This window comes from Rhinopithecus bieti, unplaced genomic scaffold (assembly GCF_001698545.2).
Source record: "Rhinopithecus bieti isolate Rb0 unplaced genomic scaffold, ASM169854v2 scaffold_21726, whole genome shotgun sequence".
In the NCBI taxonomy this organism is placed as follows: Eukaryota; Metazoa; Chordata; class Mammalia; order Primates; family Cercopithecidae; genus Rhinopithecus; species Rhinopithecus bieti.
In genome coordinates this window covers 1035946-1051777 of record NW_016811100.1, presented here as the reverse complement: position 1 = coordinate 1051777, position 15832 = coordinate 1035946, and the positions used below count along the sequence as shown (strand labels likewise).

At 41.1% G+C, this 15832-nt stretch overlaps 1 protein-coding gene across 3 annotated transcripts in view; it reads right to left on the bottom strand.

Annotated features, from left to right (window-relative positions):
* CLVS1 (clavesin 1) overlaps positions 1 to 15832 on the bottom strand; it is a 217963-nt gene that overhangs the window by 16177 nt on the left and 185954 nt on the right. For all 3 annotated transcript variants that reach the window (XM_017893483.1, XM_017893484.1, XM_017893486.1), the window contains one exon: positions 14238 to 14473. In XM_017893483.1, coding sequence (XP_017748972.1) covers positions 14238 to 14473 — 236 coding nt within the window. The remainder of the gene's footprint in view (positions 1 to 14237; positions 14474 to 15832) is intronic.

Here is a 15832-nt window from a genome sequence, read left to right as displayed (position 1 = left end):
ACACAGCTATTAATTTGAATGCATAAAATCGGATTACAGATTCTGTTATCTTAACTGCCCTCTATCCTACTTGTGTATAATGTATACTCAATGATTATTGAATGAATGAGTAAAATTTTCAAAAAGTATTTTAAATGTTAATTGTTAATGGAAATTCAAAAACTGGGAGAAATAATGAGACTAAGGAGTTGGTTATTGATAACCTTAGAGACAATTTCAAACTCTAATGAAACATTGAATACAAAGACCATGTCTTATTCCTTTATGGATGGTTGACGATATCTTCCTCATCACTCTACAAAATAGAGCGTTCCTCACAGCATTTACTGTTACATGATTTTTCCTTTCTTTCTTCTCTCTTTCCTTTGTTGTTTCCTCCCTCTCTTTTTTATTTCCCTCCTTCTCCTCCCCTCATGTCTTTTTTACCTTCTCTCCTTCCCTCCCCTCTCCAGAAACTACGTCATGAGCACCTATTATACACTAGGGAATAAGTGAGGCACAGTGGTAAATAAAACAGCATCATTCCCACCCTTGGAAAACACATGATCTACAGAAAGGAGATTTAATACATAGGTAAACAAACAAATACATAATTATAGAATCGTGGTCCCTATTAAGACAGAAACAGAATTCAGTGATAGAGACTAGCTGATGGGAAGAGATGGGCATGGGGAAGGGGACGAGCGCCCTTGAGAGGAGTGGACGTGTAAACTGCACCCAATGAATGAGGAGCTGGCTTGAGCAAGGGGAAGAGCATGCTGGAGTAGTGCTGTCCTGGAGCGAGTACAAGCCCTGGGATGTGGAATGAGTGGATGGAAACCAGAGTGACAGGGTCTGTGTGTGCCCGGAAGGGGCTCGCGGGAGGCCAGGGGAAGGCTTTGGAGGGAGTTAGGTGGAGGAGAAACATCATTATGACTTCAAAAATTACACTCAAGACCACAGGGATAACAATTTAGATTTGAGGGCCAGAGAAAAAGGAGCAACACGAATAAAGACCCAACAAAATGTAATTGTCCTCCAGGCCAGGGGCAGGCTCAGACTGGGAGGGGACTGACAAGTAGGGAATGAGGGCTCCTGTAACTGTAAAGCCCCCTTGGCAGACCAGGAGGAAGGGAGGCTGGGGTACTGTGTTGCTAATTCCTCCCTCTTCTTGGTTTTGCTTTCTGTGGCCCATTCCCACAGTGCCTGACCACGCTCTGGATGCAGGGCTCCAAGGGTACAAAAGCCTTATATTGACCCTATGCAAATACTAAGGCAAAGAAGAGGGAAAGAGGCAATATAAGTCTGACTTCTAACCAGGAACTCAAGGCCCCTCCTTTCAAGTCACCATGTGTAATCATTGTCTGCTTCTCTGCTAGGGAGTTAGGATTTTTCATTTTTAGTGAGAAAACTTTTATTTGGAAAGAAATCAAAACCATGACAAAATGGCAAACCCTCTACACAACGCTGGGAAGGAAAGAAAGGTAATAGCCATCATGCTGTTTTTCTGTGGTGCTCTGCAGTTGACTTTCTCACTCTGCTGCCTTCTGACCCTAACAGCAAGCTGGGAGATCTTGCACATGTTACACCCACTCTGTAGTCAAGGAAGCTGAGACTCAGCAAGGTTACATGACCTGCCCAAGGTATCATAAATAAAATAACGAGTGTAAGAAAATGACCAGACAGGAAAATGAAGACACATAGAGAGGAAAAGACCAGTGTAATCATGGCCTCAAAGTCACAAGGCTGAAACAAGCCAGAGAGATGAGGATGCTGGGCTGTGTACGTGGAGCCCTCGGGGCCTAACAGGAACAGCCGCAGAGCACAGTGAGGGGGCGCTTGCTGGTGCTGATCACCATGACAACAGGAACCCTGAGAGGTGCGTTCTAAGTGCGGCTGTGAAGGAGTTTCCAATGAAGTGCTTGAAGCTCCACAACGCTCATTTATGGGTTTGATATAAAACTCTAATACCACCATTTGAACATCTTCAGCTCAGCTGATATCTACAACAAAGTTTGCCTAAACCTAAAAAGAAACTCAACCACGGTATGCAAGCTGCACAGTGTTTTTAAGAAAATATTGCACAGAGACTTCTACCATATATTATGTCAAATATTTGTTTTCATTCATATGATCATTACGGCTCCTAAGAGAGATTCATTGCTGGCTAGATGTTAGGCACAAACAGCAACAGCTTTATTGGAATTGGGCAGAATGTTTGTTTACCAACAGCAATATGTCACAAGAAATAAATATTCCTTGTCGTTCTTGCCTCGGCTAGATCTCCCTTTCCAAGTAACCACATCTGAGCGTGGTGCTTCAACAAACAGGCATGTTTTTCAGAACATAACACAGTGAGCAATCGAACAGTTCGTTTTTGAAATTACACCAGGAAGTTCACTCACGTCCGTTTATTTCCCTCTAATTCAACTCTACTTCTTTTGCTTGCCAGTAGCTCACAACTCTTTATCTAATAATTTTTCATGTCATTCTTTAAGAAGAGAAAACATGCCCCTGTACACAACATTTTAACTATCCCCATTCATTCTCTTATTGACTAAATTCATTGTATAGATTTTCTTTCACTCCAATGTTACACAGCTATATAGGATGTGCTTGTAAGGAGATGGTCCTTTCATTTGTGCCACAGAAAAGAAAGCTGCATGTAAGCAGGACATCCATCTCGACCAGATGTACAAGTAATAATGAGGTTATGCAGCTCTTTTTCTTCATTCTTTAAGAAATGTTGACAAATTCCTATTGGTGTCTGTGGAACACTCCAGTATCCAATAACCAACATAAAACACTGGGAATTTATGGCTTTCCTGAGAATTATTTGCTTCTAGAAGTGATGACACATCTCAGGCATTAGCTGCTTGAGTAGCAGTGAGACCCCAAAACTAAGTTCAATCACATTTAAGTTGGACATCAGACAAAGACAATTTAGGGGACAGTGGAGACTGTGGATCATTCATTAAGAAATGATGCATTATATCGTGTTGTTGAACAGAACAGCCATATGGAACATCTGTTCCCGAGCCATGCAGTAAAATGGACCCCTTGCCCTGGCTGCGCAGAAGACAACGGCCCTCCTGTTCCCACACTGCCACCCTTATTCTTTTCATATGGATGGTATTTCATGATGATGTATTACCTCTGCCGGAAATTAGTAGTTATCCAGCAAATGCACAAATTCACCCTATAAAAAGAGGACTACATTCTCAAAGATCACCAGGGTCACAGCTAATTCTATTGACAGCTGAAAACAGTTAAGCTGATTTTACCACCCAGGCAGGGGCCAAGGGGGGAAAACATGGCCTAAAATTTCCTTCTGGCTAAGAAATTTGAATTTAATCTGGGCATTCTCAGCCTGCCACCCACCCCCAAAATCAGATGGCTCACAATGTCTTTATGACATCTCACTTCTTCCATGCAGGATCTAGAAAGGGTATTTACAGAACATAAGGATGAAGGTATTTGGCCATAAGAATCAGAAGTAGGTCTTCTATGGCATATGTCATGCCAATTTAGGAAGTCACTGCAGAATTAATAACTAAAATGTTATGTTTGTGATCTGCACAAATGGTGTAATATTGTCACTTTTTGCATGGAGGTGCTTTGCTGACACTGTTCTTTTGATTCCATGAAACACAGGAGCCTGTGATCTCAGCCCAGAGAAAATGCTCAGTAAATATATGTTGAGTGGACATGGCCAGGGTAGGCTGGCCATTGCTCTCTCCTGGGATTCTGTCCCCATTAGAAGACCTCTGCAAGATTCTTCGAGGTCACTCTGCCTCTGCTTTTCCTCAGACTGACTGGCCTGGGTGGCTGGTGCTGCTGTGTCACAGGCAGAGGGCAGCACCTCGTGTGGTGGAGTTATCAGGCTCTATTCAGCTTACTCGCCAGAAAAGCGAAGCTAAAATGTGCTTTTCTGCCCCGGTAGTTTCTGGAATTCGAGAAGCTGTGGCTTCACTGTCATCAGACTGTGAGTTTCTCTTTCAGCGCTGAGATATAAATGTTTATTTGGTAAGTCTATGAGCTGAATGAGGCTGAAATAGCACATAGTAGCTACTTTTTTATTTTTTTATTCTTTTTACTTATATGGCTGGGATAGCAGACTGAGCCCAGGTTGAAATGCAGATGATTCTGAGAACACCAGGGAGGGGTCTCCAGGAAACAAAGAGGATGAAAATTGTCAGTCAAGATTCAGCTTAGTTAGGTTTCCATGAACTTAAATGGCTCCTAACTTTCCATTTCAATCACTGGAGTAGCATTTTCTATACTCTAGTCTCTGAGAGACAAGTGTGCAGTGAGATGCTAACAGTTGCTCTACTCAGAAAGAATCCTAGGACAAGATAGGTTTGGCAATGCAGCTTTTTTCCTTGTAGAACTTTTCAGTTCCTTAGCTATGATAATGAGAGAGAGAGAGGAAAAAAAAAAAAAGAAAAAACTTTAAAAAATATTAGTACCACTGTGAAAAGGACACATCTATGCCCCATATATTTATGTTTTTTAAACTAAAATATTAACTATGTAAGGAACATCTGCTACATGCAAGACACTACGCTTTTGGAAAAGCAAGCAGCACAGAAAAATCCCCAGACTCAAAGTTAGGGCCTTGGGCTTTCATCCCAGCCATTTCACATAAGCAGTAAAGAGCAAAAGGTTTGTTTCACATTGTTGTTAATATTCCATAAAACTTTATAGAAATTTCACATTTACCCTCTGTGAGACTAAAATTTAAATTAAACCTAAAATATGTTTGTGTTTATTAAAATTCAATATCTTAAGATAATTCTGTGAATTAACACTGATTACACTGAATTTGTTATTATTTAACAAATGCAATGTTTTTGGTAGCCAGCATCTTTCACTGCACACACATACCATGTGGGAGATGGAAGAGGTCCTTAGTCGTGGAAAGTCTGATGACCCCTAGATGACATCTAAGGACTTCCTGCAGATCTAAACTTTCAAAAGGCCCTAATAATAAGAAGAATAATAAAATGTATTTTATATAAACTTTTTGTGGAGAATGTTTATCCTGTAAACAGAGGCTTCTGCTGTGGTACAGCCAAGATGAACCCATTCAAGCTCAATGAGAGGACAGCTTAAAATCCCCACTTTCTCCCCCTGCTGGCCATGGCAGGAACTACCTGCCATTCCTGTATGGTGGGGACAGTTTCGATATGGTCCATACCTCTTCTTTAGGAAACCACTGTCCCTCCTATAATAATCCTGTTTCGTCCAGGATTTGTACCCGTGCCCGGCCACGAGAATGAACACACATCTTATTCCTGGAAATCAAATGCACCCTCTCCCTGGTCATGGTGATGGGTTCAGAGGCAACACAAAGCCTGGCTTTTCAGAGTCCTCCCTTTTTTTTTTTGCCAAGAAATACCAGGAAAGATGCTCTTTGTTTCCTTGAGATCATCAAGTCCATTGTTAATAGCCACCGTCAGGACCGGCTAAGAATAAACGAAACAAATGAAAGGACGCGTCTGAGAGCAACTGTGACTCTAACCTGCTGCAAGGGCACCTGTCATCACTTTTCCTTCTGCGTGTTGTATCTAATGAACACTGTCCCCAGAACTCTCTACCTTTGGATCAATCTGCATTTCGATGGCTTCAACTCCAGGGAATGACTCAAGTTTCTTACCCTCAATCAAAATCACAGGACAAAATTTACATGAGGTGTATCACCAGTAATCTTTTAAAAATTACATATATATATACACACACGTATATCTGTGTGTATAGATACAGATACATGTATTTGAAGACCTCTCCTAAAGTGGCTCATCCTTCACCAGTAGTTACATCAAGATAGTGTTTCTGTGTGTGCACACGTGCCTTTTAAATAATATCTATAGGCCAGGCACAGTGGCTCACACCTGTAATCCCAGCACTTTAGGAGGCCAAGGCGGGTAGATCACCTGAGATCAGGAGTTCGAGACCAGCTTGGCCAACATGGTGAAATCCCATCTCTACTAAAAATACAAAAAATTAGCTGGGCGTGGTGGCAGGCACCTGTAATCCCAGCTACTCAGGAGGCTGAGGCAGCAGAATCATCTGAACCCGGGAGGTGGAGGTTGCAGTGAGCCGAGATCGTGCCACTGCACTCCAGCCTGGGCAACAAGGGCAAAAATCTGTCTCCAAAAAAATAATAAAACAATAATAATAATATCTATAGCCATTTTAATTACTTTATCAGCAATAAAGGCGAGAACCAGAAAGTAATTGCTTAATATGGCCTAACAATTAAAGGTCACAAACTCTACATGCTGACTGAAAAATCATGCAGAAATTTCCTGGCAGAAATTTCTGGCCTGCACCCCCGGATAAACCTGTGTGTAGCAGGATTGTTGGTTTCCAACTCTAAGCCATTCTTTCTTCCTTTTTCTCCAACAAAAGCTCCTTTCATTTAGGCATTGTGATCTCCTGTGACTGGTTGACCTGTGAGAGTCAGAAATCAGCCGCTGCCTGAGAAGTCTCCAGTTGTGCTGGACACAGTAGAGAGAACCTGGTTCTTGTGGCCACTACTGAGCCCCTAGAATAACACTCCTGCAGCCACCTGCCTTAAAAATGTCTCTTGTGAAATAATGCATTTTCCTCATTGTTTAAAGCAGTTCATTTGGGTTTTCTTCTTTCTTGCAGTGAAAATAATCATAACTAATACAAAGCTTATTTACTATTCTTTGTTGGACAGTTTTAATGTTGGGTTACCTATTATCCAAGCCCAAAACATATTCAAGGAGTAAATTAGGAGAAAATGTGGTGCTTCACACATATACTCCGAGGAACAGAAAACAGCTGGCGATGTGGGAGCAAAGAAGTGGACTTCTGAAAAATAAAATAAGAAACAGGAATACGGTCAGGCATGGTGGCTCCCGCCTGTAATGCCAGCACTTTGGGAGGCTGTGGAGGGTGGATCACGAGGGTCAAGAGATCAAGACCATCCTGGCCAACATGGTGAAACCCTGTCTCTACTAAAAATACAAAAAAATTAGCAGGGCTTGGTAGTGCACACCTGTAGTCCCAGCTACTTGGGAGACTGAGGCAGGAGAATCAGTTGAACCTGGGAGTCAGAAGTTGCAGTGAGCCGAGATCTTACCACTGCACTCCAGCCTGGCAACAGAGCGAGACTCTGTCTCAAACAACACCACCAAAAAGAAAAAACAAGAATAAAAAGTTAAAAATATAAAACTCAGGGTCATTTAGTACCAGAGCAGAGAATGCCACACACCTCAAAAGCCCACCATGGCATTATTGTATTAAATAGCAGAACAATATTGAAATAATTCATTTAGAGGAATTTTCAGCTAAACCAATCATTATTTTGTTTTTTTCTACTTAAGGGTTGAGCTACAATTATCCAAAGAAAAAAAACAAGAGCTCATTAGAACCACTCATTCACTGAGAGTTCTGGGAGTCTTGGCTTTTACCCTACATGGATACCAGAAAGCATGGGTCGAGAGTGCTTTGGAACACAGTGGCCATCTATGCCCAAAAGCCACATTACAAAAAGTGATTTGGTCCCAAGGGCAGTGCACAAAGCCCACTTGACTCCAAATGAACATGAAGCATGTTGGGAACTACGGGGGCAGGTAACGGGGTGACGAAAATAGATGATGTGAACCTACTAGAGATTACAGTGCTGTTCAGAGGGCAGACCTATGTCATCTCACTCAGAATAAGGAGGTGTTTTCTAACAACACAACACCACAGGGAACACGCTGCCCAGAAAGCTGCCTGCCTGTCTCCGGATGGTGCAAACTGAGGCCAGCTGACAATCTGTGCTGGAGAACAGATCTCTCTATCAGGTGAGAGACTAGAAGAGATGACCTGTAAGGTCTCTTCCAATTCTGTTCCCAATTTGCCCACATCCGTGTGGGTTCTGAGGCATCAAAAAGACACAACGAATACTGGCTGCTCTGTTCCTCATCAGTGAGGTGCTTGACAGAAGATATACGCCAACAGCAGGGTTGATCCCTCCTGTCCAGTCTCTGCCCATCCTGCCACTGCCTGAAATATCCAGGCAAGCATTCAAGAAGTCATCACAAAGGGCAGCAGCAGTGGGCAGGACATCCTTGTGGACATGGTGGGGAAAATGAAATGTGTGCACACTTGCTAGCTTCTCCTGCTAGCTAGTCTTGAATTTTGGCTCCATATGTACTGAAATGCAATACTCCTCCAAACCCTGGGTCAGCCAGACCTTCCACATGGAGGCTTCTCTGAGAGTTTTCCTGGACAAAATTAGTGATGCTTCCTCGGAACACTGTAGCAGCCTCTTGCTCCTCCTTTGCAGTGTGTCTCACATTCTACAATATAGTTATTTGGGGCACATTTTCTCTTTCCTACCAGGATGTAAGATTCTGTAAGTAGGATCCATGAGAGCCTTGTTAAAGAAAGGGGCAGCGGGGAGGAATTGGCTCTTTCTATCTGAGAGCCAACTAATCAGTTTTGAAGCAATTAGACAAGTGTACCAAGGATGGGTTTTGGAGATAATACTATTCATTCAACATTAATTCATTCTCATATAGACATACTTTGTTTTACTGTGCTTCACTTTATTGCCTTTTGCAGATATTGTACTTTGTACACTGTGAAGGCTTGTGGTAACGCTGCATTCAGCAAGTCTATTGGCACCATTTTTCCAACAGCATGCACTCACTTTGTGTCTCTGTATTACATCTTGGTAATTCTCACAATGTTTCAAACATTTTTTTCTTTTTTTTTTTTTTTTTTTCTGGAGACGGAGTCTCGCTTTGTTGCCTAGGCTGGGGTGCAGTCAGTGGCGCGATCTTGACTCATCGCTACAACCTCCACCTCCCGGGTTCAAGCAATTCTCCTACTTCAGCCTCCTGAGTAGCTAGGACTATAGGCACCCACCACAACACCTGGCTAATTTTTTTTTTTTTAGTAGAGACGGGGTTTCACTATGTTGCCCAGGATGATTTTGAACTCGTGAGCTCAGACAATTCACCTGCCTCGGTCTCCCAAAGTGGTAAGATCACAGGCTTGAGCCACTGCACCCAGCCCAAACTTTTTTATTATTATTATATCTGCTATAGTGATCTGTGATAAATAAAAAAAAAAGACTGTGATGTTACTATTGTAATTGTTTGGGGGGTACCATGAAACATGCTCATATAAGACAATACACTTAATTGGTAAAAGGTGTGTGTGTTCTGACTGCTTCACAGATAAAATGTTCTCTCATCTCTCTCCTTCTCCTTGGGCCTCTCTATTCCTTGAGACAAAACAGTATTGCAACTAGGTTAATTAATAACCTTACAATGGCTTCTAAGTGCTTAAGTGAAGGGAAGAGTTGCATGTCTCATTTTAAACCAAAAGCTAGACATGATTAAGCTTGGGGAGGAAGGCACACTGAAAGCTCAGAAAGTCTGAAAGCTAGGCCTCCTGCATGAAACAGTTAACCAAGTTGTGAATGCAAAGGTGCATTAAAAGTGCTACTTCAGTGAACACACAAATGCTAAAACCTTATTGTTGATATGGAGAAAGTTTTAGTGGTCTGAATAGATGATCAAACCAGCCACAACATTTCCTTAAGCCAAAGCCTAATTCAGAGCAAGATCCTAACTCTCTTCAATTTCATGAAGGTTGAGAGAGGTGAGGAAGCCATAGAAGAAAAATTGGAAGCTAGCAGAGGTTGGTTCATGAGGCTTAAGGAAAGAAATTGTCCCCACAACATAAAAGTGCAAAGTAAAGCAGCAAGTGATGATATAGAAGCTGAAGCAAGCTATCCAGAAGATCTAGGAAAGATCATTGATGAAGGTGGCTACACTAAACAACAGATTTTCAATGACAAAACAACCTTCTATTGGAAGACTAGACTTCTTCCATCTAGGACTTTCATAGCTAGAATGGAGAGTCAAAGCCTGGATTCAAAGCCTCAAAGTCTGGACTGATTCTCTTGTTAGGGACTAATGCAGCTGGTGACTTTAGGTTGAAGCCAATGCTCATTTACCACTCTAAGCGTCCTAGGGCCCTTAAGAATTATGTTAGATCTACTCTGCCTGTGCATTATAAATAGAACAATGAAGCTTGAATGACAGTATATCTGTTTATAGCATGGTTTAGAGAGTATTTTAAGTCTACTGATGAGACCTACTGCTCAGAAAAAAAGATCCCTTTCAAAATATTACCACTTATTGACAGTGCTCCTGGTTACCCAAGAGCTCTGGTGGAAATGTACAAGGAGATGAAGGTGGTTTCCATGCTCAACACAACATCCATTCTGCAGTCCATGGATCAAGGAGTAATTTTGACTTTCACATCTTACTACTTAAGAACTACATTTCAGTTCGGGAGGCTGAGGCATGAGAATTCTTTGAACGTGGGAGGCAGAGGTTGCACTGAGCTGAGATCATGCCATTGCACTCCAGCCTGGGTGATAGAGCAAGACTCTAGCCTCAAAAAATAAATAAATAAATACATTTCATCAGACTATAGCTGCCATAGATAGTGATTTGTCTGATGGATCTGGACAAAGTAAACTGAAAACTGCCTGGAAAGGATTCACCATTCTGGATGCCATTCTAGGACATTCAAGATTCATGGGAGGAGGTCAAAATATCCACATTAACAGGACTTTGGAAGAAGTTGAGCCCAACCCTCATGAATGTTACTCCTCCTTTTCCACAGCCAAACACCTAAAGAATAGAGCCAGCTTTCCTCTGATTTGGCATTAGTTCTTGCTCTCATCTTCCCAACTAAGTCTCTACATCAGCCTTCTAGTGGCTTTTAGTCTCTGATGCACAAACCATTTCCTTGCTAATCCCATGATACTTATAAAACCCAGATCTTATGTCATTTCTCTGCTAAACTATGTATGTTGAAGAAATAAAGATGAAAACAAAATGACATAGTATTTCCCATCACAGGATTATCATTAAAATTAAAGTCTGATCATATCAAGTATTTTTCCAGGGTATGGGAAGAAGGTTCTCATACACAACTGGAAGTATCAGTTGGAGTCATTTGGAGGGCCTTTAAACAACGTGAACTAAAACACTAAAGGCACATACCCACCAACTACAGGGTTCTGAATCTACTCAGAGGAACCTTCCTAGGAAAATGAAGGAGGTATACCAAAGACATTTATTAAACCTTATTTAGAAGAGGAAAAACCACAAAAACCCAAATGCAAAGCAATGAGGAGATGGCTAAACTGTGGTATATCCATGTTCTAAAATAGATTAAACACATGGCCTATGAGGGGTCTTCACAAAGTTCATGGAAAATGCATACTATAAAAAAACTATTCATGGAGTTCAAAAAATTTTTGTATGAAAATAAACTTGTACTAATTTGTTACAACATGCTTGAACAAAATCTAGTTTGAAGCACTAAGAAGACAGGACATCACAGACATCGGGTTTGACAAGCACCTCTATCAGAGAAACATGAGTTCTGCTAAAATTAAAGCAAGAACAAACATCAAATGTATGGTGAAGGTTGGGTAAAAACATTGTGAAATCACTGATGCTTTACAAAAAGCTAACGGGGACAATATTCCAAAGAAATGAGCAGTTTGCAATAACTCATTTTAAGAAGAGACAAGACGAAGTTGATGGTGAAGCCCTCAGTTGCAGATCTCAATTCATGTCAATTTTACATTAATTTGCCAGGAAAAGCTGTATCTTGTTCATGCCCTAAATGAAAAGGACCAACTACTAACAGCACAAACAGTAGCCAACACCACAGACAACTCAACTGGTTCAGCTTACACAATTCTGATTGCAAAATTAAAGCTGAACAAACTTTCCACTTGAGTGCCAAAACCATTGTGCTCAAATCAGGAACAGACAAGAGCAGAGCTTTCAATGGAAATTGTAAACATGTGGGATCAAGATTCTGAAGCATTTCTTTGAAGAATTGTAATAGGAGATGAAACACGGTTTTACCAGTGCAATCCTGAAGACAAAGCAAAAGCAAAGCAATGGTTACCAAGAGGTGGCAGTGCCCTCGTCAAAGTAAAAACGGGCCAGTCAAGGGCAAAGGTCTTGGCAACAGTTTTTTGGGTTGGTCCAAGCATTTTGCTTGTTGACTTTCTGAAGGGCCAAAGAACAACAATATCTGTTTATCATGAGAGTATTTTGAGAAAGTTAGCCAAAGCTTTAGCTGAAAAATTCCTTGGAAATCTTTCCCAGAGAGGTCTTCTGCACCATGACAATGTTCCTGCTCATTTCTCTCATCAAACATGGGCAAGTTTATGAGAATTTCAATAGGAAAATATTAGGCAACTACATTTCAGTCCTGACTTGGCTCCTTCTGACTTCTTTTTGTTTTCTAATCTTAATAATATTTCAAGGGCATCCATTTTGTTCATCTAATGTGAAAAGACCACTTTGACATGGCTAAGTTCCTAGGACCCCCAGTTATTTAGGGATAAACTAAATGGTTGGTATTGTTACTCACAAAAGTGTCTTGAACTTGATGGAACTTAGGCTGAAAAATAAGGTGTTTGTATATATACTTAATATATATACACACATACATGAACTGATGTCCTTGAGCCATATAAGTTTATATTTTGAATTTTTATCTTTTAATTTTATTTTTCCACAAATATTTTCAAGTCTCTTCATATGTCTAAATATACTGACATGGAAAAATGTTACATAAGAATATGCTATGGGCTGAAGTCTCCCTCATCTCCAATTTCATATGTTGAAGTACCTCAGAATATGATTGTATTTGGACATAGGACTTTTAAAGAAGCAATTAAGGCAAAATGAGGTTCTATGGGTTGGTCATAATTCAATATGACTGGTGTCCTTCTAAGGAAAGGAGGTTAGGACAGAGGCAGACACACACAGAAGGAAAACCATGTAAGGACACATGGAGAAGGCAGCCATGTGCAAGCCAAGGAGAGAGGCCTCAGGAGAAACCAGCCTTGCCAACACCTTGATCTTGCCCTTTCAACCTCCAGAACTGTAAGAAAATAAATTTCTGTTGTTTAAACCACCCAGTCTGTAGTACTTTATTACAGCAGCCCTAGAAATTACACGTTAGATGTTTTTTATGGGTGTGTATAGATGCATGTGATGTACGGAAAGCAGAATTATAAGGGCCCACCTCTACAGTGGTTACCATTTGGGAGGGAATGGAATTGAGACTGAGATTGAAAATAGTGGCTGAAGGGGATTTTAGTCTTAAAAGTCAGGTTTTACATCGTATGTTCTCACCGATAAGTGAGCTAAGCTATGAGGATGCAAAGGTATAAGAATAATGCAATGGACTTTGGGGACTGAGGGGAAAAGTAGGAGGAGGGTGAGGGATAAAAGACAACATATATGGTGCAGTGTATACTGCTCGGGTGATGGGTGCACGAGGATCTCACAAATCACCACTAAAGAACTCACCCATGTAACTAAATACCACCTGTACCCCAATAACTTATGGAAAAATAAAATAAATTCTTTTAAAAAATCAGGTTTTAATTTTTATAATGAGAAAATACTCACTTATCATTTTTTTTTTTTTAAATCTCTCTTTCATGGCACTCCATTGACTATAGTATGCAACGGTCTTCACCACCTGGATCCAACTGTTTTTGGAGCTTTATTTCATGTCCAGTCCCATCTCCCACACTTGCACTGCTTTATACCGCACCAGATTATTCCATCATTCTAATGCCTATATGCCTCAGTCTGTCCCCTCTGCTGGATTGCTATATGCCATTTCCCAAGCCTGGGTTGCTGCTCTCCAGAGCTCAGACTGAATGTCACCTGCTTTACAAAAACGCTGCAAAAGTCTTACTTGGAAGATTCCCTGAGGCATACTTCTCTGTTCTTTTGACATCTTATTTTCATTTGTGCCCCCGGTCCCTAATTGGTGCTGCAGCCAAGTAAATGCTCAATAAATGGTTCCAAATAAATGAATGATAGGAACACTTTCTAGCAGTTTGTTTTTCCATCTAGTGTATCTCAAAGGTGCAACATTTTATTCTGTGTGTATTAACAAATTCCCTAAAGACCAGGGCTATAATTGTGGCATGAATGAGGTCCTAGCCTTTAACTATTCCTTTGATACAATTGGGACAACTATATTTCTGAACCATCCAAGCCCCATTTGTTTTCAGTTTTAGTGAAATCAGCTGAGAATGCATTGCAATTTGTTTTATTCAAGTTCCGTGCCCATAAAGGTCTTTAATTAATAATTCACAGTAGGTCCAAATGAAAAATTCCCTTGACCTCTGACTCGGGGGACTCTGATAACCCAGGCCTTACCTTTTCATCAGCTTGGGTGAGCATTCTCTCTCCAGATTTGAGGATGTATGCTTCACGTGCATTGCATTATAGGATGTGTGAGTATAGTCATTTTCATCGCTGTAGTCAGGACCGAGTAACGTCCGGGCCCAAGTTCCCATGTCATAAGGAGGAAGAGTTCCTCCAAACTCAGAGGGCAAAAATTCAGGATGTATTAGCTGGTGAAGGCTGTTTAAATTGTTTCCATGCAGGAAAATCTGTAAAGAAAACAAAAGTAATTAGCAATACAAAATCCAAAATATACAACCAAGGATTTCATCTAATACACAATTTAGCAATGACAAATTGGATGCACTGCTGGTGATCATGGTGCTTAAAGAGGCATTGATTTTGTGACTGCAGCTTAGTCTTCATAAAATGTTAATGTATTGCTTAGAAAAGAGGCTGAATTAATAGTCATTAAAAATGAAGTTTATGAACAGATTGAGTGTTACTTGGCCGTGGGCCAAATTTATACATATAGTCAACTCCTAATTATCCCTGTTGGTAAAAGGAGTGATGGTGCAGACCACCTGAAACCCCAGCTATTGCTGGATCTCCAGACTGCTGTGTTCTCCCATCTGTGTGCTCTCACCCAGTCCTCCAGATCCTTCCCCCATTCCCCGGCCTAGACAAAGTTGCAGCTTCTTCCTGACTCATCCTGGTTATAGTTGCCTATTCTGCTTCTTTCCAACCACCTTCCAATTAATTCTTCAGTATCTGCTGACTGCTGACTTCTGTTTATTTTATTTTATTTTCCCACGGGGAAAGTATCTAGAGAAAAGTTGGTATTTTCTTACTCCTTTAAAATGCTTCTTAGCTCCTAGGGTGATGTGGGCACAAGGTAGAAGAAAATTGATTCTTATTTAATGGAATCAAAAACCACAGCCTGAGAATTTATTGTGAGATATTTTGCAGCAATTTCCATTTTTGTCTGGATTGGGGACTAAAGTCCAAACAAGTTTGCATCTTCTGAACATACAACAGATAGTGATAAAAATTGGTCAACCAGGAGAGAATCCACACCTCCAAATTACAATTATTTCCAGATAAATCCACAAAGTGAATGAGCCATGAATAGATAATTAGCATTGACTGCAATTTAGGAGTTGATTCTGAAAGGTGACTTAAAGTGCATCTATGTACTGATGTCAGTCCCCACACTTCTTCATGTGGCAGGCATGAAGGCATTATGTGTAACACATAAGGTACACCCAAGTATAGGATCATCAAGTACATACACATGCATGCACATACACATACAGTATAACCATGATGAAATATAAACGTGGGTCAGGCGCAGTGGCTCATGTCTGTAATCCCAGCACTTTGAGACGCTGAGGCGGGCAGATCACCCGAGGTCAAGAGTTCGAGACCAGCCTGGCCAACATGGTGAAACCCCGTCTCTACAAAAAATACAAATTTAGCTGGGCATGGTGACACACGCCTGTAATCCCAGCTAGTCGGGAGGCTGGGGAAGGAGAATCGCTTGAACCCAGGTGGTGGAGGTTGCAGTGAGCTGAGATCACACCACTGCACTCCAGCCTGGGCAACAGAACAAGACTCTGTCTTGGGAA